This window comes from Rattus norvegicus, chromosome 4 (genome assembly GCF_021556685.1).
Source record: "Rattus norvegicus strain SHRSP/BbbUtx chromosome 4, alternate assembly SHRSP_T2T, whole genome shotgun sequence".
NCBI classification, from domain to species: Eukaryota; Metazoa; Chordata; class Mammalia; order Rodentia; family Muridae; genus Rattus; species Rattus norvegicus.
The window spans coordinates 64,388,517-64,412,864 of NC_141537.1; the positions used below are offsets into that span (position 1 = coordinate 64,388,517).

The 24,348-nt window shown below is 48.4% G+C and overlaps 1 protein-coding gene and 1 long non-coding RNA gene across 2 annotated transcripts in view; one reads left to right on the forward strand and one right to left on the reverse strand.

Moving 5' to 3' along the window:
• Stra8 (stimulated by retinoic acid 8) lies at positions 1–22,958 on the forward strand. The gene is made up of 9 exons (NM_001431814.1): positions 1–107; positions 7,514–7,711; positions 11,973–12,048; positions 12,485–12,569; positions 14,784–14,990; positions 15,777–16,062; positions 18,186–18,259; positions 20,382–20,493; positions 22,707–22,958. Exons 2-9 carry the CDS (start codon positions 7,520–7,522, stop codon positions 22,779–22,781), a joined length of 1,107 nt encoding a protein of 368 aa, NP_001418743.1. The 5' UTR covers positions 1–107; positions 7,514–7,519; the 3' UTR covers positions 22,782–22,958.
• The window catches only part of LOC147994798 (uncharacterized), a 9,156-nt gene continuing 4,211 nt past the window's right edge, over positions 19,404–24,348 (reverse strand). Inside the window, exons 2-3 of the long non-coding RNA XR_015686463.1 lie at positions 22,599–22,793; positions 19,404–21,584 (exon numbers count right to left, since the gene is read on the reverse strand). This is a non-coding gene — a long non-coding RNA (uncharacterized LOC147994798). The remainder of the gene's footprint in view (positions 21,585–22,598; positions 22,794–24,348) is intronic.

Here is a 24,348-nt window from a genome sequence, read left to right on the forward strand (position 1 = left end):
ACTCTGCGACGGGCAGTCGTGAGTGACTGACTCGTCAGAGCTTCGAGCAACTTCCTGCGTGTTCCACAAGAGTCGAAGGTGCATGGTTCACCGTAGTGGCCTTAAGGGTAAGTACTCTTGTGTTCTCAGAGTCCGAGTGGGTGCTCGTGAATGCATGAACTAATTTAATGAATAGTAGCCGTGTCAGTGACTAATTTGTTCGCGGGTGTGTGTGTGTGTCACCCGCGACTCCTTAAGCGTGCGTGTCACCGTGACTCCTAGAGCATGTGTGTGGGTCACCCGCAATTCCTAGAGCGAGTGGGGAGGGTCACCCGTGACTCCTAGAGAGTGTGTGGGTCAGCCGCGATTCCTAGAGCGTGCGTGTGAGGGGGTCACCCGTGACTCTTAGAGCTTGTGTAAGGGTCACCTGCGACTCCTTGAGCATGTGTGAGAATTACCCGCGACTCCGCGAGCATGCATGGGGATCACCCAGGACTCCTAGAGAGTGTGCAAGTCACCTGCGACTGCCACAAAGTGTGCGCGCGTGTGTGTGTGGGGGGTCACCCATGATTCCCAGAGAATGTGGGGGGTCACCTGTGACTCTTAAAGGATGTGGGGGAGTCACCTGAGACTCCTAGAGGATGTATGTGTGTGTGGGTCACTTATGACTCCTAGAGCGTGTGTGGATCACCTGCGACTCCAAGAGGTTGTGTGAGTCACCACAACTCCAAGAGGATGCGTGCGTGTGGGCGGCAGTCACCAGCGACTCCTAGAGGATGTGTGGAGATCACCCGAGACTCCTAGAGGATCTGTGGGTCACCAGCGCCTCCTAGAGGATGTGTGGAGATCACCCGCGACTCCTAAAGGATCTATGGGTCACCAGCGCCTCCTAGAGGATGTGTGCGGATCACCTGCAACTCCTAGAGGGGACCTGTGGGTCACCAGCGCCTCCTAGAGGATGTGTGCGGATCACCTGCAACTCCTAGAGGGGACCTGTGGGTCACCAGCGCCTCCTAGAGGATGTGTGCGGATCACCTGCAACTCCTAGAGGGGACCTGTGGGTCACCAGCGCCTCCTAGAGGATGTGTGCGGATCACCTGCAACTCCTAGAGGGGACCTGTGGGTCACCAGCGCCTCCTAGAGGATGTGTGCGGATCACCTGCAACTCCTAGAGGGGACCTGTGGGTCACCAGCGCCTCCTAGAGGATGTGTGCGGATCACCTGCAACTCCTAGAGGGGACCTGTGGGTCACCAGTGCCTCCTAGAGGATGTGTGCGGATCACCTGCAACTCCTAGAGGGGACCTGTGGGTCACCAGCGCCTCCTAGAGGATGTGTGGGGATCACCTGCGACTCCTAGAGGGGACCTGTGGGTCACCAGCGCCTCCTAGAGGATGTGTGGGGATCACCTGCGACTCCTAGAGGATGTGCAGGTTACCGGTAACTCCTAGGGGATCTGTGTGTCACCAGCGACTCCTAGAGGATGTGTGTGGGGGTCAGCCACAACTCCTAGAGCGTGTGTGGGTCACTTGCAACTCCTAGAGGGTGTGTGTGTGTGTGTGTGTGTGTGTGTGTGTGTGTGTGACCAGCGACTCCTAGAGGATGTGCACGGGTCACCCGCGACTCCTAGAGGATGTGCTTGTGGGTCATTTATGACTCCTAGAAGGGGGCGGGGGGAGGGGTCACCTGCGACTCTTAGAGCACGTGTGTGTCACACGAGACTGCTAGATCGTGTATGGGTCACCGGTTACTCTTACGGGATGTGTCTGGATTACCCACGACTCCTAAAGCCTGTGTGGGTCACCTGCAACTCCTAGAATGTGGGACGGAGGGTCACCAGCGACTCCTAGAGGATCTGCGTGTTTCATCCATGACTCCTAGAAAGTGTGTGGGTTACCCATGACTCAAAGAGAGAGAATACAGCGATTCCTAGAGCCATGTGTATGTGTATCACCCACAACTCCTTCATATTTGATAGTGATACTGGATTTTTTTTACATCATCAAATAGGCTAAGGAATCAAAGGAAACCCAAATACATTATGCAGCCTATTGCACCATTCTGCCTACCATTTGCTAACAAGAAGGCTCACACACCTTCTTAGAGATCCTTTAAACTTAAAAAAAAAAAAAAAAGAAAGTTTTCTGAAACCTAGAAAAAGTAAGACCACTTATTTTTATTTAATCTAGGGAAATAAAAAATTAGCTAATTTAGTTCCATTAGCTTTGCTTGTCTGACTGAGATAGGTGTGTGTCAGCACATCTGGCTTTGGGGAACTTTACAAAATGTTAGTCAGGAGTTGGTATTAAGTGGAGTTTGTATAGAAAACTTTCGTCTATAAAAATGTGGTTTTGGTTGGGCAGTGATGGACACACCTTTAATCCCAGCACTAAGGCAGAGACAGGCGGGTCTCTGTGAGTTTGAGGCCATCGTGGTCTACAGAATGAGTTCCAGGACAATCAGAGTTGCATAGTAAAACCAAGTCTCAAAAAAGGTGTGTGTGTGGCGGGGGAGGGGAGAGGCTGTTTTAGACTTTGGCATAGTGGTAACATTAGTCACCCCAGCACTGAGGAGGCCGAGGTAGGAGGATCATGTGTTCAAGGCTAGCTAGGGCTACATAATGAGACAGAAATAGGAAAGGGGGCAAGGGGGAGGAGAAAGAAAACCTGTGCTTTGATTTATAGATGAGAGGTTTATAAAAATGTGACCCATGGCAGTTTGCATTGTCACAAAATGCCACTTTAGAAGAATGTACAGTGAAGCTGTGATCTTGCTTTATTCTAAGGAAAAACTGCTTGGCACGTCCACCATAGTGGTTTATAAGTTTTTGAAGGGGAAAAAAATAATCTCAGCACCTAGGCCTTCCTGAAGGGCCTTGGTGTTTTTGGTGCCAGTTTCCTACAGGGAGGATGGGCTTTGAACAGAGGAACATTGTCATTGGACCTCCCCAGAATTCCTTAAGATGTGGTGGCTTGTACCCACCCCACTCTCATCCCCCACCCCACCCCCTCACCCCTACCACTCCACCCCACGCCCGGTTGGTGGCTTGTGTCACTTGGTCTTGCTCAAAAGAATCACAGATCCCCGACTATAAGCAAGTAAAGTGAGAGCATTTAGCTTGCAGTGTAGTGAGGGACTTTTTACCTCCTGGTTACGGGTGGAGAAATCAAGGTCTAGGGAGCTCCCTGGCCCTTTCCAAGGCTGACTGAACAAGCTAGCATTGTGACTCCGGCCTTAAACTCACCCAGAAGCTGGCCCACTGCTCCCCACATAGCACACCCACGTGGTCTATCATCTCTGACACACTACCCAGATTTCTCTTTTCTTTCCTTTTTCTATCTTTTATTTTAGGTAAAGTCTTGATATACTAGGTGACTCACACTGCCTGTAATTCATTTTCAATTTTTTTTTTTTTTTTTAGGTTATCATACAAAATAATGGGTTGGTGTTGTTTTTGCTTTCTTTTGTTTGCTTGGGTTTTTTGTCTTTTTCTTTTCTTTTTGGGGGGTTTTGTTGTTACTTGGTTTTGTTTTGCCCTTTTCTATTGTTTTTGGGGTGATTGGTTTTAGTTGTGGTTTGGGTTTTTGTTTTTGTTTTGTTTTGTTTTTGGTTGGTGGTTGCTGTGTCTGCTTTTGTGTTTGGTTGGTTGGTTGGTTGGTTGGTTGGTTGGTTGGTTGGTTGGTTTTGGCTTTTAGTTTGTGTTTCGGAGAGGCTGTTCTTGTGCTTGTTTGAGGTGGCCTCATGTCACCGCAGTCTTGAGTTTGCTGTGTAGGTAAAGCCGGTCTTGAACCTTTGATGTTCTGCTTCTCAAGGGCCGCCTACCTGTTTTTCTGTTTCAGAGGTGTTTGGACGGAAGCCAGCACTCTGTGCGTGCTGGACAAGCAATCTCTAGCTGATCTGTGTAGCCAACCCCAGTCTGGGAATTTCTGAGACAGAATCTCACTTCTCAGTCCAGACCGGCCCAGAATTCTTGGCAATCTTTCTGCCTCTGCCTACCAAGCACTGGGATTGCAGATGTGAGCCACGATTCTCTCTCAGAGAAAAGTATTTTCTTTTCTTTTTTTTTTTTCTTCTTTTCTTTTTTCCGGAGCTGGGGACTGAACCCAGGGCCTTGTGCTTACTAGGCAAGCGCTCTACCACTGAGCTAATCCACAACCCCTGAAAAGTATTTTCAGTTAGGCTTAGTAACACAAATCTCTAATTCTACTACCTGGGAGGCCAAAAAAGGGAGAATCCTGAGTTTGAGGATAGCCTGAGCTACGATCTTGAGGCAACCTCTAAAACACCGCCACCATGACAACGAAATCAGTATTTTCCTTCAAACCAGTATCTCCATCCTGAGTTCCCTATCTCCTGGGTCACCTCAGTGTGTACATTTCAGTCCTCTGGCCATACGGATTCCCGAGTAAGCTTGGGGCTTTGCTGCCCCCCCCCCCCCCAATCATCTCTCTACTGTTCTCAGGCAGCAAACGGTCGGTATTGGTTCCCATGGCTCTTTAAGACATCTCTAATTGGTCACCTCCCACTATGAATCCTGCTAAGAACTGAACTAGTGAATATAAAGAGTTCTGTATGGTTAGAGAAAACTAAAATGCTGCTTCTTCTCCCGTTCTGTGTTTTCCTCTTAACCCTCATTGCCCTTGCCTTCACCACTCATTGCTGCCTTCCTTTTAACCCCGGGGGGCGGGGGGTCTTTGTCTTAGCCGCCCAGTCAATGGGATTCTTTGCTTCAGTCTGGAAAAAGCAATGCAGAAAGGGGGATGGGAGGGAACCACATCTACCTGCGGGCGCTGCATTTTGGGAGGACGCCACCAAAGCCTGTGAAATTGAGTCTCACCGAGGGTTTCGTGGACCCACTGGGAAAATGAGATTAAGGAAAGCCAGTGTGTCGAGCATCTTGAATGAATTAATGTGGGCCTGGGAAAGTAAGCCAGCTCAAGGAAGGCGGCGGTGGCACACGCCTTTAATCCCAACGGAAGCGGGTGGATCTCTTAATTTGGGGCCAGCTGAGGCAAAGTGAAACACAGAAAAAGCTAGCTCTAAACGGGTAGAAACCAGGGCTGAGGACAGATATGGGCTATGTTCTAGATGACAAAAATGACAGTAGGCTGCAACATGAAGGTCAGTGGGCAGAAAGGGAACATTTCTCCTCTTAAAGAACCAAGCAAGGGATGAGTGTGTATGTCTGAAATCCCAGCACTCTGGAAGCTGAGACAGGAGGAGAACACTGGGTCAGCCTGGGCGACTCAGCAGAATCATTGGCCTGGGGTGGGGAGCGAGAGGTGATCTTTAGAAAATTCTGGAGTTTTTAAGAGTATTGCAAGCTGTTTTGCTCTTCCTAGTGTTGGGGTCCAGGTTATACAGACTTTCTGCGGACTGCCTACTCCTTAGGCTGCTGAGGGCAGATTTCTTCATACACCTCAATCTGTGAGGGCTTTTAAAGAAAGGGTTTTAGGGTTTTTCTGTTGTGACATTTAGGCACAGCCAGGAAATGCTCTATTGTCAAGCTAACCCCTAGCTAGAATTTTTTAAAGGTTTAGTTATGCATATATGCGTTTGGAGAGGTGGGAGGCAGTAAGTGCACCTGGAAGCAAGAGTTCTGGATGCCCTTGGAGCTGGAGTTAGAGGAGGTTATAAGCTGCTTAATGAGAATGCTGGGACTTGAACTTGGGTCCTTTGCAAGAGCAGCATGCACTCTTGACCACTGAGCCAACTCTCCAGCCCCTAAAACAGTTTTGTTTTGTTTTTTGTTTTTTTTTTTAAACTTCACTTCTTAGTTGGTAGGCACAGACACACTCTTGTAATGCCAGCGTCCAGGAGGGTTTGGCAAGAAGATCTTGAGTTCAAGGCTGTCTTAGGCTACATAGTAAGAACTTGTCTTATACATGCACATTCACATACTGATCTTAATTTTATGGTATACTATGCCCCCTTCCATTGTATGCCAGGTCACCCATTCCTAGCACAGCACTAACTTTAGTCCTGCCTTCCCTTTTCCCATTCCAAGGGGATTTCGGTGGTATTTTCTTCCAGGATGAGGCCTCTCCATATGATCACAGATGCTACTGACATGGATCTGAGTACATTACTGTTCAGTCCGGGGGTGAGGGGTGAGGGGTGGGGGAGTGTGTGGGGAAGGGGTCTGAGTCTGGGAGGCTCAGAGAGCAAGATGCACTCGGCATGCAAGCTTTATAACCTGAGCTCTGTCCTGGGATCACAAAAAGGAGAAAGAAGAGAATCCCCTCTATATAGTTGTCCCTGACCGTCACACATGCATACCCCCCCCCACAAATTAATAATGCTAAATAAAAATCGTTCAGCCTGGCTTCATATGGTATATGCCTTCAGTTCCAGCACCCAATAAGAGGGATGGATGGTTTCTGTGAGTTTTGAGACCAGCTTGATCTACATAGGGAGTTCTAAACCAGACCCCTAAAAGTTTGGTCAGAAAAATATAGACCTAGGCCCCTGTCAGGGGCAACGGAACTTCCAGGTCGATAATAATTAGGAGAGACTATCTTTGGAAAGCTGCAGAAGATCATTGCTGGTGATAACTAGTGGGCAGCCTGTAGGAGGCCACTGAAAATCACGCAGCCGTCCTTCGTCATCTGCCAGGCTCCAACCTCCTCCTCAGGCAGAGTGAGAGGTCCCTCTTCTAGCTTCCTACTGAGCTCCTGACCTGGGGGAATCTAAGGGTGATGGAAGGAGATCAAGACCACAAAGCCAGGTAGCCTGTGGGGATGCTCAGGCAGGGCAAAGCCATGCCTGCTCCCCTCTGAAGTATCACATGTCTGCTTGCTTTCATAGGCAGTAGCATATCCGTGGCTCTTCTTTCCTTCTGAGGTATAATATATGCACGGAAAAGTCCACAGATCCACAGTGGGCATCTTGATACCATTTGTAACCACTCCCTATGGCAAAAGAAGGGCCATTTTTTAAAAATTTATTTATTTTGTAACCACTTCCTATAGCAAAAGAAGGGCCATTTTTTTGAAAATTTATTCATTTCATGTTTGTAAGCAAACTGTCACTCTCTTCAGACACACCAGAAGAGGGTAGCAGATCCCATTACAGATGGTTTGAGCCACCCTACAGTTGCTGGAATTTGAACTCAGGACCTCTGGAAGAGCAGTCGGTGCTCTTAACCACTGAGCCAAGAAGGGCCATTCTTAAGGTTAGAAAGATCACACAGGGTGGAGCCCAAGCCTGTTCAGCTTTAAACAGACGAGGAAGGACAGGCTCTCAAGGTCCAGGTGCAGCCTTGGCTGTAGAAATGAATGTCTAGGGAGGTCCTATAATGTGCTGGAATCGTGCTGGGGTAAGCTCCAGTGCCCCTCAACGGAAAGTCCACCGTACATGCCTTGTAATTTTAGAAGCTAAGTTTCCATAGGAGATTTGGGGTCACCTGGGCTTTATCGTGGGTCTTGTTCCTTATAGTCACTGCCTTGTGAGCTGCGTCCTTCCTGTCTTCTCTCCCTGCCTTCCTCAATGTCACCCCTATTTACGCAAGGCTAAAGGGGGTATATTATGTTGTAGATTATAATGGCCACCCCTGGAGAAGGCAACCAACCCAGAGATGATGGGGCACCCCAGCCAGTGCCACAGCTGCAGCAGCTTGAGCCCCGGGTGGCCCGCAGACGCCTGTCCCAGGCCCGCCATCGAGCCACCCTGGTAGGGCTCTTCAACAACCTAAGGAAGACAGTTTACTCCCAGTCTGATCTCACAGCCTCAAAGGTACAGGGCCTCGGGGATGTTGAAACATTTCTCCACATGGTGGGACTGTAGAGTGAGGTAAGGACTGGCCAAGAGCTGCCAGCCCTGCTGCTGCCCATAGGCAAACTGTCAAAGGCAGGCTTCTCTAACGAGCAGCCAAGCAGCCTGACCTGAGAAGGGAAATTATGGGTTGGAGGGAGACCATGTGGTTACTTGGTGGGCAACAGGCATTCCCCAATAGACGCTCCAGGACCCTGTATATCTACACACACGCATGCACGCACGTACGCACACGCGCACACACGCACACACACATGCACACACACTGGCACTCGTGTGCAGGTTCAGTGTATCTGTCCCTCCAGGCACACATTTATCTCTAACTACCCTTTTTTGATTTTTATTCATGCTGATGTTTAAGGCAGTCTCCACGTAGCCCAGGCTGGCCTAGAACTTTCCAGAGAATAGACCATCCTTGAAATCACACTCTCCTGCCTTTGCCTCTCCATAGTAATCCCACCGAATGAGAATAAAGACCTGAATTCTTTAGTAAGATTAAGCTTTACTTTCAATCAGTTAGGACTATGTACTCCAAAGTGGAGTTTGGAAATATAGCATCGTGCACAGGAAAGGGAGGGTAGGGTTTATATAGTCAAGGGTTGGGAGATTTCCAGAAGAATTTTGGCTACATAGGAACTTGGCAGACATTTTTAAATTATTTGGCAGAACGTCTTATCAGAGTATAATCATGGGGGGAGTCCAACTTCACCGGGCAGGGAACACGTCAGATTTCAGAAAGAGGGTTAAAGCACAGTCAAATTGAATTTTACAGAAAACAGAAGTGAACTTGTTTTGACCTTATAACAAAATGGCTTCCATTCTTAGGATGGGGTTGGGCTGGTCCATCAGATGACAGGTGTATACCACCCAGCTCCTTTTCTTCTTGGTTATCTTTTTTAGCTGCTAATTAACAATACACTAATTAATTATTGTCCAGAGACTGGAGAAAGGCCAGGTAAGTGGGGTGTTGGTAGGAGAAATCAGGTTGGTATCGGTGAGAACATTACAGGCAGCCTCATGTCTTAACAGAGGCTGGAGTGGGGAGGGGGAGGTAGAGAGGAGGGGGGAGGGGAGACACTTGCATTCTGGTAGAAGACAAGGCCAAAAAAGGTTCCCACTGCATCTCCCTGTCTGAACTCTTTTGTACCCCTGAACCCATTCCCAGCCGGTTGGCTCCTTCCCAGGATGACGCCTTCAGCAAGGCAACAATCATAACCTTTTAATTTTTCTGTTACTAGAATTCCCAGAGGAATTCCAGTTTTTGCTGGGGTAGGAGGACACCACAGAAGAGCTCCGGAGCAGGCCCAGGCCTCTGTGGAAAATTTAAAAGGCAGCTCCTGACCACTGGGTCTACCTGTACGGGTTGTCAGTGCAGGAATCCCCCACAGACCCCCCTCCACCTGCCCTTGGAAAATGGGGGGGGGCTGGTGAGTGGTGAAGGAAAGGCACGTTTAGCAACTCAGGGTGAAAGAATGGGGTCTCTGCTAGGAAGCAGAACTCTCCCCAAGGCATAGCCATGTTCCCCATCCACTGAATAAAGAGGCACTAGCTTGTGCTTCTGAGGGGCATAAAACCTAAAGTCCCTGTCAGTGACCAATGGAGAAGTGTGTACACACTAGCAGGACAGCCAAACAGAAAGCAGGCACGCATGGCCTTGCTGTGGGGAGCGCAGCTAAATCTGGAGGGAAGCCATATGCACCCTCCCGCATGTCCGTCCTCTTCCCCAAATTTTGACTTCACGCTTTAGTAGGTGAGAGCATGGCTCTTGGCTAGTCTCAGTAAATGGGAGGCCAGTTACTTCTAGCTTCCTTCAGTTGCCAGATCAGGGAAACCAGGGAATACTCATGGCTTCCTCACAGGTCATGACTCACAGGAAAAGTCAAACATGGACGTCCCCGTGGTGTTTCCCAGTATACTGTGCTATTCGTTGCCTGCACCTCTGTTTCCTACCCTTCCCATTTTACAGCCACCAGTGCTGGGGACCCAGCTGCCTGCTGTTTTCTCTCTTTCTTGGTTATTGGAGGGACAGTCTGGGATTCTGCATGGGAAAAGTTGCTCTATGAGGCTGGTCAGTGGCAAGGTTTTCTTGGCTCTCCACGGCTGCCATAACACAACAGCAAGCATGGGTAGGCGGACCTAAGACAACAGCAGTTTATTGACAAGGTCAGGGTCCGGAGCCTCTGAACAGCTTCAGAGGAGAACCTTTTATGTCTCTGCTAGCTTCTGGTATCTTCCACCCAGCCCTGCTGTCTGGAGGGGCAGCGCTCCAGCCACACATTCATGTCTCACTGCCCTCACATCCTCTTCTGCCTTGGGTCTATTCTGTGTCTGTCCACATTTCTCCTTCTCATAAGGGCATCAATTCTATTGAATTGGGGGCCAGCCCAAGGGCTCTATTTTAATATAGTTACCTTACCCCAAAATAAATAAATAAATAAATAAATAAATAAATAAATAAATAAATACCTCACTGTCACAGATGCCACAGAGACCACAACATATCTTTTGCCTTTTGGTGTTGTGGTTTTGGGGGGGTGGGGTGGGTAATTCAATCAGAACAAAAATCCCAAGAAAGTGAGCCTACTACAAGCACTCGAAAGGGCAGGAGAAAACGCCCAGTAGGAGAAGGTGCTGGTCAAGCCTTAGGTCAAGCCTGATGACCTAAGTTCAATCCCCAGAGCCCACATGGTGGAAGTGACCCCTGATGGCTGTCCTATTGCCTCTACAGGGTCATTATACAGTAAAATACTATTTGAAAACATTATTCTAGGAAAAAATATCGATGTTGATGTCTCTGGCTTCCCCGATGCAGTAGGAATATAAGAAGGCACATGGGGGAGGGTGTATCTTAGGTGGTAGGGTGCCAACCTGGCATGCCCGGAGTCCTGGGATCCATCTCCAGCACTGTAAAAACCTGGGCTGGTACACACCTGTCATGGCAGCACTCTGCAAGCATCAGAGGCTCAAGGTCGTTCTTGGATACACAGGGTGTTCGAGTTTACCCTGGGCAACTTGTGAGAGAGAGCGAGAGACCTGGCTTCAAAGAGAGGGAAAGAGTGTAGGGGAAGAGCTGAGAGGTCCTGCTGAGCCAAAGCGGGACATTGGCTCTGGGCCACAATGCCAGCCCCACAGATATCGGCTGCTATAACAAAACGCCCTACTCTGGGACATCCATAAGCTGCAGAAATGCATTACTCCCAGCTCTGGAGGCTAGACTGTCTAAGTTCGAGGTGCCAGCAGGTTTTGTGTCTGGTGAGGGCTAGCATATCTGTTTCATGTAGCCATGTCCTCCCAGGGAAGCGTGAACAAGCTCCCTCGGGCCTCTTTTCTTAGGGTATTAGCCCCATGCATTCAGAGTCTGCTCTCAGGACAATTGCGTCCTCAAAGACCCCCAACCTTTGAATGTCTTCAAATGAGGGTTCGGTAACAGGAAGAACACAAACATTCAGAGCAGAGTAGCCAGAGCGTTGTCTTGCCGTCCTAAGAACAGCCGAGGTCCCTAGCCCCTGCATTCCGAGTGAAGGACAGTGAGGTATATAGGAAAAAGGGCAGGAAGGAAGGGAAAAATTCTGAATTCAAATCCACAGAGCATTTGCTATTTTTAGGTATGTTTAGACCATGTAAAAATTATAATTATTTTCTTTTTTTTTTTTTGTTTAAAACAGGGTCTCATGCATCCTGGGTTGACTTTGAACTCAATATGCACCTGGCATTGGCCTCCTGACACCTTCTGCCTCTACCTACCAAGTTCTGGGATTATAGGCCTAGGCTAACACACCTAGCTACACGGGGTCTATGAATTCAGCAAGGAAACATTTGGAGTAAAAGATACTGAGTTGCACATGGTCACCACTTGAGCAGAAGTCTAGAGGGCCTTTGTGCAGGCCTGAGCTTGACATTCCGTCCACCAAGCCCCCTTGTCACAGTGTCCCACCTGCAAGCAGCCTATCTGTGACTCTGCAACCACTGTGGTCGTTTTCTCAACACATCTCATTCCCAAACACCTTGGGATTCCAGTGAGCACCCATTTATAGAATGCAAACCTGTCTCCACACCTTCTGTGCACTGGGTCAAACTTCCTATCCATTCCACAGACCAGGACAAGGATGGGACTTGCATGGGGGGAGTATGGCCTCTGAGTGACAAGGGGTTTCCTGGGCCCGTAAGGAAAATCGTTTCAGCAGTGAAGGGCTGTGTTTTCAACGTCTGTCTGTGTCCTCAGTGGCAGGTACTGAATAAGGCGAAGTCTCATATTCAGGAACTGGAAGGAAGCTTGGATAATTTGCTGAAGCTCAAAGGCAAGAGACCCCTCCCTAGAGAAGGCTGCCTCAGACTTTCCATTGCAGGCAGAGATATGGGTTAAGAACCTATGGTGTGGTGTGTCAAGCACTGTGCTTGGGCCATAACTGGACCCCATCCCAGGAAATCTGCACCCTGGCAGCATGGGCAAGGGTCCCCAGACTGTGTGGGTTCGATGGTTTCCCTAATGGGACATGGCTAAAGGCATCTGACCTCAGCTTTAGGAACCAGAAAAGGAGTAGACTAGTACTTGACCTGACTCTCCCCTCATGCCTTTGAGGAGAAGCGGGAAATGGCTCTGCACTCTCTAAAGCTAGGCGGGTCTGGGTTTTCTGTGCCTCCCCCCTCCTCCCAGGGTCCCTGAACTAGACCAGCAGGAGAGACTCAAAGGTCTGACTTTTCTCATTATGACTCTTGCCCTCGTGTCCCTGATAGGATTCTTCAACCTGCAAGACGGAAATCCCAACACCTTAGAGGAGGTCAAGGAAGAATATGCCAGAATGTACTCTGAGAATGAAAGGTGAGACCTGGCAGGTACCGGAACTGGGAGCCTTCAGTGCTGCGTGACAGCAGACTCCAGTGAGCAAGGCCATGAGGGTTCTCTCACCCACTTAGCAGCTGTCCCATTCCCTACAGCTTTATCCTTCCTTCATCCCGATAACATGGCTTGGATATTCTTCCTAAGTGACTCATGCGTATTACAGAATTCAGAAAAGCATGAAACCGTGTATCATCTCACCTCTCTGAAAATTCATGCTAGCTCTGATGGATATCTACCCCCAATCTGATTGTTTGCATTATTCAAACTACTTTAGAGACGGGAGATCATAGAATTTACCCATGTCTTGGTGTGTGCGTGCGTGCGTGTGTGTGTATGTGTGTGTTATATGTATACAGATATATGTCTATATATGTATATGTATATATGCATATGTATGTGTGTTATGTTTGTATATATGTGTGTGTGTATGTATATATGCATATGTGTGTACATGTGTGTTATGTATGCATACAAATGTAAACATATGTATATGTGCATATGTGTGTGATGTATACATATGTGGTGTGTGTATATGTGTGTGTGTGTGTGTGTGTGTGTGTGTGTGTGTGTGTGTATAAGACAGATGTGGAAGACTATACAGACATCCTAGTCAAACTTGAACAGAGAGGCTGGTTTGGGAAATGTCCTTCTCCTATGTTTGCTCCACTGTCAGTCACTTTCCTCACCACTGTGACCCTGACACTGAGATGATCACACAAAGGAGGAAGCACTGGTTTTGCTTACAGTTGCAGAGAGTTCAGTCCATGGTTGCTTAGCCCCGTGAGCCTGAGCAGATATCCTGGCAGCAGGAATGTGTGGAAGAGGAGGGCCATTCAGCTCGCAGAAGACAGGAAGCAAAGAGAGGGATAAGAAGGGGTCGGGAACAAGATACCCCCAATGTCCCACCCCAGTAACCTACTTCCTCTAGCTAGGACTTACATCCTTATGTGTCCAGGATCTCCCAAAATAGTATCACCAACAGACATGAAGCCCTCACACATGAGACTTCTAGGGGGAAGAGGGAGAGGAACTTCACGTGTAAACCATATGTGAAGTCAGGAATACATTTAACTTTCTCACTGCCAGTGCTTTGCATGCGTGGTGTGTAAGCGTGTTCTCTGCTCTGCATTGCTGTTAAAAGTTGACATAAGGCTGGCCCCTTTCTCATGCATGGAGCCTGCAGGTCCCGGACTACATTTTGTACTTGAGGGGACAACTGTCAGGCCCTTGTTCTCTCCATTGGCCCCATGGCATGTCCACTCCAATGACATGATATAGGTCCAGGTTGGCCTCTAATGAGACCCAGAGTGCAAGCCACATCTCTCCCACCCCAGAGAGGGCCACAAACGATCTGCCGTTTTAGCCCACTAAAACCTATGGTGTCATGGTGTTGTCCAGGGATTTTTGGTGTGGGCACTTAGAACTTTCATTTTCTTCTCTGTACGTTTCCCCTCTGATTTCCAGAATTTTATTTCAGTTCTTCAGTTAAATGCCTTAAAATGTTGTTTTATTTTTATTTTATATGGATGGGTGTTTTGCCTATATGTATGTCTATGTACCATGTGCCCACAGTGTACTTGGAGACTGAATGCTGGGTCTCCAGGACTGGAGTTATAGATGCTTACAAACAGCTATGTAGGTGCTGAGAATTGAACTTAGGTCCTCTCGGAAGAGCAGCCAGTGCTCTTAAACACAGATCCATCTCTCCAGTCCTGCTTTCCAAACTTTTAAACAACAAATATGTAGTATAGCCTGTGTGAAATATTATTAAATATATTATTAAATGCATTAAATATTACATTAATATTTAATATTAATTAAATTTAAAATATATTAAAAATTAACTATGTTGTAGCCTAGTGGAAATTTTTGTTAGAAATCAAGTTACATCCTGTGAAGACATTAAAAAATGTCTCAAGAAGAAAGAAACTGCCTCCAGTCTCCCTCCATAAAGACTTTATCATTTTCTTGTTCACAGAGGAATCAAATGAGATAAGCATATGTTTTTCTTCTATAGCCTGTAAAATGACTGACTTTCAAACGATGGGCTAGCAATCTTGTATTCATAAGGGCCACTTGGTTATTATCCACATATTTGGAGTATATAGCTAGCAGAGATGTATTATGAGTTTGGTGTGTGCACTCACTGGCGAGATTTGCCTAGCACTCTCTCGATTCCGTGTTCTCCCCCAGTGTGTTTCTAAACAGTTTTCCTCAGAACAGCCCCCCTGCATGGCTGCCCCCTGAGGCTGTTGGGCCGGATGCTGAAGAAGGAGGAAATGATGAAGAGAGAGAGGTAGAGGAGTACCAGGAAGAGGAGGAAGAGGAGGAAGAGGAGAAAAAAGTCGATCTGTCCCACTCCTCTCCCACTCTGTTGCCGGACCTCATGGAATTTGAACGGTGTGAACAACTGGGTGGGATGCTTTACTCACGCAGGGGGATTGATTCTATGGGCAAGGGGACAGACACTCCAGCTGGCCTGTATGGCACCCTCCAAGCATGCATGGTTCAAACCAGGTTCCAAATCACCAAACTACAGGATTTCCATGTGGGAAGCACCCCAATGGAGACCAGCTAATGTAATGTTAAAGTTACATTTGTATAGCAAATACGGTTTTTACTTAGAAGGGGGGATTATTTAGGGGTCTCTGGGGTAAGAGTGCTGCTCTCAGTGATTTTTAGTACTCACCCCTCCTTCTATCTCACACACCCCTCAGAAATCTGCTTTCGGAGGTTGAGTACCAGGCCACATCTTCTCTTATACAAAGATGGTTCCTGGCTTGCTCAAACTTCTAATGCCTCCTCCATGGACCTAAGACCCTCTAGCAGCCTTGCTGGCTTCCACATGGCATGAACTAGAGACAAGAAGGTTCACATCATATGTAGCAGAGTCTTTCATGCCCGAAATTAAAGCAGGCCTGCTACGTTGTAGTCTCAGAATATTCCCACAGTGAGGCAAGCTAAAGCAGCCATGCCTTGTACAAAAGCCATGCCTTGTATTGAAGACATGAGAGAGGCATACCTCTCACCACCATGGCTCTCAAGATGGCTGCTGCATTCGTGGGGCCAGGGGAAGGCAGAGACAAAGCTATGTTGTTGATAAACCAAGGAATGGTAGCCGTGACAGCTGTGGCCTGATCATAAGGACCTGGCTGAGGTCTGAGGGACAAACCATGTCTGTTCCAGGTACCTCAACTTTTACAAGCAGACCATGGACCTCCTGACCATGAACAGCATCATCTCCGCACAGGAAGTGACACTCCCCATTGTCTCTGCGGCCATCTCCCACCTGTGGCAGACTCTCTCTGAGGAGAAAAAGGCCAGGCTCCTGCAGGTGTGGGAGCAACAGCACAGCACCTTCTCGGACCTCACCGAGGCCTGTCTAGAGCTGGCCGGTGCTGAGGGCAGCATGAAGGACAGCGGGGTGGACAGCCAAGGAGCCAGCTGCTCACTGGACTCCACCCCGGAAGAGGTGAGCAGACCCCATGGGGTGGTCCTATGCCTTGACTTTCCCAATGGCCCTCAGCAGGTGACTCCTGAGAGGGCTTTGTATGTGTGAGGAGAATGAGTGGCCTGCCACTGTGTGGACTAATTATATGAGGTTAGCGAAGGGAGGGCCTCTCTATCACAAATCTATGGGAAGAGATGCAGAGCTAAAGATGGGAACGCAGGCCCTTCTCTGGCCCCTTTCCAGATGCTCTTCAAAGTCACAACAGGAATGTCACGGGAGACACCAAAAGCAGTGTCCAAACCTCAAAGTCTTGTGTTCCAGGGGGGGGGGAAATCGAGGAAGACTCTAGAGCAGATGTTTGCCCTCTGGGAGAGAACTATACTGGGTGTGGGTAAGAGCCCCTGCAGACCCATCGGGGGCAGAGAACCCCTCTTTTTTCTTCAGGGTGGCTGCCAGTGTGTGTGCCAGGGAAAAGGAAGCAGGTCCAGTCACACTTTAAAAAATAAAATAACTTATTTTTATTTTCTGTGCATTGATATTTTGCCTGCATGTATGTCTGTGTGAGGGTGTCAGATTCCCAGGAACTGGAGTTACAGGCAGTTGCGAGCTGCATGTGGGTATTGGGACTTAAACGTGGGTCCTCCGGTAGAACAGCAAATGCCCCTAACCACTGAGTCATCTCTCCAGCCCCTCTTATACTAAATATGTATTAAGACTTCTAATCTGAAATTCAGATTTACCTAGGTGCCCTGTATTTCTGCTAAGTCTCTCAGCCTGAAGTGTAAATCAATTTTGTTTGAATACTCAGTATTCTGTTGGAACACAAATTCAGGAGAAAGCAGGATCAAGGCTATCTAAACAACAAGTGTGTTCTCCTACTATTAATCACTGTAATTCTTACAACTCGATGAAGGAAATGATTGTAGAGAAATAGGTCAGTGTGTCAGCAATGAGTATCTCTGGCAGGAGAGTTACTGGGTGATTCTTAACTCACCCATTCCTGGTTCAGAACTCCCATGACATTCACAAAGTCCTTTTATGAAGCAGACAGCCATTAATAATACTGTCAACGTAATTGAGTTTAACTCACTTACATACATACATACATACATACATATCCTGTTGTAACAAAGACACTGTTGGCACCTTGCCCTTTGTGTGCCACTGTAGAACCCTGAATCTGAGAAATAACAACATGAAAATGTGTTCTCTCACTGTTCAGGGAGCTGAGAAAGTCACACTTCCTATGCTGACGTCTGGCTAGGTCCTTCTTGCTGTCTTCACATTAAAAGGGAGGGGAGAAGAAGGAGGGAGAATTTTTAATACCCTCTAAAAAGATTTTACCGTTTTATTCTTAACTATAAAAGTGCGTGTATACACCTGCGGGCATGCATGCGTGCGTGTGTGTGCACGCGTGCACATGCGCACGAGTGCAGATGCCTACAGAGGCCAAAGCACATCAGGTCCCCTAGAGCTGGAGTTAGAGGCAGTTCAAGGAATTGAACTTGGGTCTTTTCCAAGAGTCCTATGTGTTCTTAGCTGCTGAGCTGTCTCTCCAACCCCTGAAGCCCAATCAAAGATATTAAAGAGTTTTGGAATGGACAGACGTTTGACCGTGGCTGTTGTGACTTGTTTTATAAAAGAGAGTTTGAAAGAAGTTCTTTGCTGACCTTGCCAATGAATGAACAGGCATTGGAAGCCAGCCCTCCTGCAGCCTCACCCTCCTGCAGCCTCACCCTCCTGCAGCCTCACCCTCCTGCAGCCTCACCCTCCTGCAGCCTCACCCTCCTGCAGCCTCACCCTCCTGCAGCCTCACCCACCTGCAGCCTCACCCTCCTGCAGCCTCACCCTGATGAGATGGGGTTGTGTGTTGTAGGCTTGAATATCTCCACCGGGAAAGGTTCAGGCTGAGGCTTGGCTTTTTTATGGGGCCAGGGGTAGCAGTCTCCAGCTCTTTCTCTTCCTCTCAGTCGCTCCCTGAGAAGATCACTGAACAGAGACCCTGAGTTTGGTGCTAGACTTCACGTGTGTGCTGGACAGGATGCTAAGAGAGAGCCCGTCTGCTGCTCTTGGCCCCGTAGCCCTGGACATGCAGCAGACTGCAGTGTTAGCGCTGACATAGGTAACATTGTCCTCTCTTTCAGATCCTCTTTGAAGATGCTTTTGATGTGGCGAGCTTCCTGGACAAGAGTGAGGCCCAGCGTCTGTCTAACATCAGGTAAGGAAGGTGACAGGAAAGTGTGTTCATATGTTCGTGGGCCTGAGGTTACATCTGGGTGAGTGTGTGGTGTATGTGTGTGCATATGTGAAGTTGTGTGAGTGTGCGTATAGGTAGGAGACCATGTCAGGGCGAATGTGACTGTGTGTGAGAGTGGATGTGCGTAAGCGCCTCATGTCTGGTATGTTCTGCATCCCACAGATACACACGTAACCCCAGAGGAGGAAATTCATCCTCCCTGGCCCAGGGCTGGCACATACTCAGGTTCTAAGAACATGTCTCTTAATGCCTAGTTTCCCCAGTGTGCCTTGGTCCTGCTCATGCCTGATCTGGGCACTCACAGACCTACTACTGGTCCATCCTGCATAACCCAGCTTAGAAACAACAGACACTTATTGCTTAAGGTTCTGGAGATTGGACATTCAAGGTCAAGGCGGAGACAAAGCCTGGGAAAGACCAGTTCCCTGTAGCTATCACCTTCTCCGTAAACAGATCTCTGTAGGGCATCTTTATAAGAGTCCTGACACACACCTTTCTATGATTCCGGGGGTTAACTACAACTTATAAGAATATAAATTGGGGGGCAGGGAAACAGCGAGCTGTGGCCCACGAGTCAGGCAATAGCAGCCAGCCTGGCGGGCACACAGCACCAACATAGGAATAAGCTTTGAGCTGAAGGGATCTCTCAGCCGTACAAAGTGGGGCACTGACAGGAGCAGAAGAGGAAAGGATGGGCGGCTGCACCGCAGTGAGAAGATGTGGAACAGGATCTGGAGAGCCGTTTTAAAAGACTTACTTATTTTATGTGTGAATGCTCCATCTGCATGTATACTTGCAGGCCAGAAGGGGGCATCAGATCCCATTACAGATGGTTGTGAGCCACCATGTGGTTGTGGGGAATTGAACTTAGGACCTCTGGAAGAAGACTAAGATCTGAGCCACCTCTCCAGTCCTGGGATCTGGAAAGATTTATAAAGCAAGAAGCATCTTGCCTCCATCCGTACTGAGGGGACTTTCCCAGAGTGAGACAGTCCAAAACTGAGGCCCTGCAGCTGCGGTTTGCAAAGCTGTGGTCTTGGCTGACGATATGCCTGACGTGTAAGTTTTTTTTTTTGTTTTTTGTTTTTTGTTTTTTGTTTTTTTTGCCATGGGACAGAAGGACATCCAGGTCCCTATGATCAGAGTGAAGGGTTCTCTCGGTGGCAGCCTGGGCTCCAAGGAGTCCTGAAAGCCATGATCTGGGTGGCTTCAAGCAGAACTTCAGTCTGCCTGAACACCCACCTTAGTTCTGCCACTCCACCCCCCAGATGCAGGTCTCACCACGCTTGGGGACTGCCAGGAAGCCATGCGTTGTTGAGTTCTTCCCACCGTTGTACGGTGGATCCTATTGCAGCAAAAGGCTAGAACCCTGCATTCCTATTTCTGCACTGGGTTTCGCTTGTAAGGACAAGGTCATTGTCAAGAAGTTGTCAGAGTGCATTTGTGAAACAGTGTTAGAAACTCCTCATTCCACCGAAAAGGCAAGAAGAAACCTATTAAAGTATCTTTTCCAGCCTTCTGTAAAAAAGGATCCCTGTGCTAACTGGAACCTCCTTCCGTGGAGAAGTGAGGGCAGGTCTGCCTTATGATACTCAGCCTCTGTACTGCAAGGTACTCACTGCCCGGGAATGCTTCTAAAGCCAGAGAGGAAGAAGCCCACCCACAAATAGAACTACCATTTGCTCTAAGCTGAGTACCACAAGAAGAACACTGAGTGGGGACTACTCCCCGACTGAACCCACACTGTATGGACACCCTGGGCTGCCTCAGGTGGCCCAAAGCCACAGTCCCCGCTGCAGAAGACGGAGAGAAAGAGGAGCTCCCATCTCTTCACCCAGGATGTCACAGCTTAGACCACTACATCGAGACGCAAGAGACAGGCTTGCCATAGTCACTTTGCAGGCCTTCCAAATATGGCGTCTCAGTGAGGTGGTACACACTTCCCCGGAAACAGCTCTGGGCTACTTGACAATTCAACTGAGTGCTTAAAGTTTGCACACTGAGCCGGTGTTCAGGGCATGGGTGGTAGCAAGCCCGGGTGAACGATTTGATTCTAAAGGGTTTCTCTTTCTTCTACTGTCAGCGCTGTGTTTGCCAGCTGCAACTCAGAAAATCTAGAGGAGAAATTTCAGCTCTACATACAGATCATCGAGTTTTTCAAAGGCCTTGGCTGTGTCAACACTCCATTAAACCAGGTAAGATAGAGTGGGGAACAGCAAAACCTCTTCCAACACCTTTAGTGGGGAGGGCACTCTGGCCCACCCTGACTCCATCCACCCCAGAGGGCTTTCAGGCTCTCTGGTTTGCTTCACGGTAATTCAGCTTCAGTCTAGTGCCTTCTGTACAATGGAGGACACCGGGAAAACAGAAGAAAGAGGCAGGGGGACTTCCTCCAGGAAAGCTGCACAGGAGCCCTTTGTAGCAAAGCCAGATTCCCAAGGACTGGCTCCTAGCGGGCACTCATAAACATTGTGTGAGCTCTTTGGTCTCTGTGAGTCTTCAGTGTTATCTCTGGTCAGCCTTTGAAGGCTAACTTCTCTCTGAAAGCTCCTCAGTAGCTGGTGGTGATGTAAGTCACAGGATCCTGGTTAGGGCTCCATTCCTGAACTTTCACGGGGTTGGGGGATGCTAGGATGACACCACCAGGGGACAGGCCCTTTCAGATTCTCCACCATGGTTTTTCTCCATTAACCTAGCAAGCTACCGCTGTTTGTTTAAAATAGTACTAGAATAGTGGCAAACAATTTCAGCGAGGGCACCATTTCCACGGGCAGAGGTGTCCTTTGACTCCTTTCTTCCTGGTTCCGCATTTCTCCCTGCTGACACCACTTTCAGTTCCTCTCGGGGACAGCGTCTGTCTCTGCACAGTCTACTTTCCACTTCCCATGAATCCTGGAGTGCTCATCCTGTAGCACCTGCCCCACTCTTCGTGTTGGATGTGATTACGTTAGTACATTGCCAAGACTTTAACAGCAAATTCACCGTACTCGGCAGAGACCGAGGACAGAGGTTGAGAGTCTGTGTTAGGCAGAGTATTTGAACTTCGCCCCTTCCGAGCATCACCTTGGGGTCTTGTTAGCCACCCAGGACTTGTATAAGTGACAGAGCAGGAAGCCCTGTGATTTGATAGGCTAGTGTGAAGAGGGAGCTTTCCTTGTCTTCCGTGTGGCACCCCCCAGCTCTCTGCTGCCCCCTGTCGCATTCATGGGAGGGTTTGGATGAAGCTCTGTGGGCGGCCACACTGCATTCTCTGAACGCTGACTTAAAACAGCAGCAATCCGGAAGTCTGAAACGAAGGGTCAGCAGGGCTGGGCTGCTTCTTTCTATGCCAGGCCTAACTGCTAATGGTGCCCAGCTTCTTCTCCAGAGCAGGTTGTGGGGTGTGGAAGGTTGCAAACCTCACATCTGGGTATCACCCATGGGAGGTCCTACTCTCAGTAGATGGCTGGACCAGTATAAGGATCCTTAAAGAACAACCCCGATCTGCCAGCCTATCAAACAGCGGGGGTCATTTTCTGCTTGGCAGAGAGAAGGAAGGAGATCAAAAACCCTGGAATTATGTTTAGGGGAGAGACAATAGAGTCCTGAGGAGTTGCCTGGCATCTTTGAAAAGAGTGAGACAACTTTACTAAACATTGCTTCTCCTCCTCCTCCTTTTCCTCCTCTTCCTCCTCCTCTACTTCCTCCTCCTTCTCCTCCTCCTCCTCCTTCTCCTCTTCCTCCCTCTTCCTCTTCCTCCTCCTTCCTCTTCCTCCTCTCTCTCCTCTTCTTCCTCCTCCCTCCTCCTCCTTCCTCTTCCTCCTCCTCCCTCTTCTTCCTCCTCCTCCTCCTTCTTCCAAATTTTTTTAATAGTAGGTAATGCATCTACATGTTATGAAGTTCAAAACTTCCCAAAAGATACTCAATAAAATCTCAGTCTCTCTCTTATTGGGCTTACTAACTCTCCCTCAGTTTTTCCCAGGTACAATTACCAGAACCAGTTTCCTGCCCATCTACTCAAGGGCAGTCTGTGGATATTTATGTATAATGCATGTGCCTTGCCCATAACTCTCCTAATATCTGTACTACAGATATAGGGCCATCACATTCCTTTCTTTAAAGCCAGGCATGTGATTGGCGGGTGCATCATGGTATGGGTCACCATATTCTGTAGATGGGTATTTAGGTAAAGCTTTCAGATTTCCCCTCTTGTGGGTGCATGGAAGTTCCAAGCACAGGGCAGAAGCCAGTTCTTGGCTGCCCTTCCTGGAAGTCCTAGGACCTTGTATCGAACTAAATGGAGATAAGGGTGACCCCCTACCTGGCAGGCAAAGCTGGAGAGTTGAGCGCACCTGGGATGCTGGGACCTTCTTATTTGTCTGGAGATGCGTTGGTCCTAAGGGTCAGCCTCTTGTTTACTGATCTGCAGGAACCAGATCCTCCTGTGGATGACGACGTGATGTTGTTGAAGTGCCTGGAGACCTTCGATGATGAAGATCTGTAATGCGGAGGGGAGCTGAAAAGAAAAAGATTAAATGGGGGAGGGGCGGGTCCAAGTTTGAAATGCCAATGGCTAGGGTTATACCCCCTTGTCTTTCAAGACTCATTGAGAAAGGCTGTCTCCAAAAGCCTTTTTGATGTTCTTAGTTTCTGTTACTATAAAGTGTTAAGAGCAATGATATTTTGGTGTCCTTGCAATGTTTTTTGGGGGGGCTGGTTGAATATAAGGTCTGCCGCAGGACACATATCCACTATGTCCCCGCTCAGGGGAGGAGGGTGAAATACCACGTGTAGCCAAGGCCTAGGCCATGAGCCTTTCAAGAAGACAACAGGCAGGATCTGCCCTGTGGGTGGTGTAATAGCAAGTCCTTTCAGCATGTCCTGGACTCAGGACGTTGCTGTGGTAGCTTCTCCAGAGATCTGAAGCCCAGATAGATGCTGTGGGAGCCCAGGAACGAGCTCAGCTCAATCCTATCCTGCAGGGCCACAGAAGAGAATCCAGTACGCCTGCTGCTTCTGCTTCAGACGGCTGACTGGGCACTGCAAAGACAGCCAGTGTTGTAAGCACCTCTGGGGGAGGTTCCTGGGCACACTGTGTGGCTAGCCTTGGGCTTCCATACTAGACGCGAGAGAGAATTTTGTGTCAACCTGACTAGGCTATCGTACCCTATATTTGGTCATACATTCTTCTAGATGTTTCTATGAATGTATTTTTGTATGACATTAGAGTCACAGGGTTGGGGGTGTGGTACAATGACATGTGTACTGCCGTTTAAATCAGTCAACCTTGAGTGTAGCAGATCGTGCTCCATAACACATTCAATTAAACGTCCGGGTCCCCCAAAGGGAAAAGGACCTCCACAGCATCTCTTCCTCACTGGGCAGCCCGAACAGTGAATGCTGGATTTGTACCTCTATGATAGCATGGACCAACTGGTTAAAGTAAATCTCTCTCCACCCAACTGTATACAGGTATCTCCGTCCGATCAGTTCTGACTCTCTGGTGTGCTTGACTAATAGACGAGTTAAATTGAAGTCAAAGCACTCATAAGGGAGTTGAGGTGCTTACTGGTGATGTCTGACCACAGTGCCTCATGTGACAGTGCTGTCATTTTGCTTCTGTGCACACACTAGGTGTACGCTGCACACATGCCACCACACCAGGCAACATCAACAAGCGCTGGCAAAAATTCTTCCTCTCAGGGTTGAGACCGTTAAGTTACGAATTGCACGGTTTTACTGTGCATATGAGAATTTTCTGCTTACAGAAATGTAATTGTTTAATTATAGAAATAAGTACTTTTCATATTTTCCTGTTGCCGTTCCCCAACCTATAAAGTACAGGTTAGCATGTCTTTGGATTCTGTGGAATTAGAATATTTTAATTTAAAAGTTGACGTTTGCCAGGCGTGGTGGCACACTCCTTCAATCCCAGCACTGGGGAGGTGGAGGCAGGTGAGTTGAGATTTCAAGGCCAGCCTGGTTTAAATAGAGTTCTAGGACATCCAGAGCCACAAAATACAGAGACGCCGTCTCAAATAGACAAAAACAAAAATTGCTACTTGAGTTGC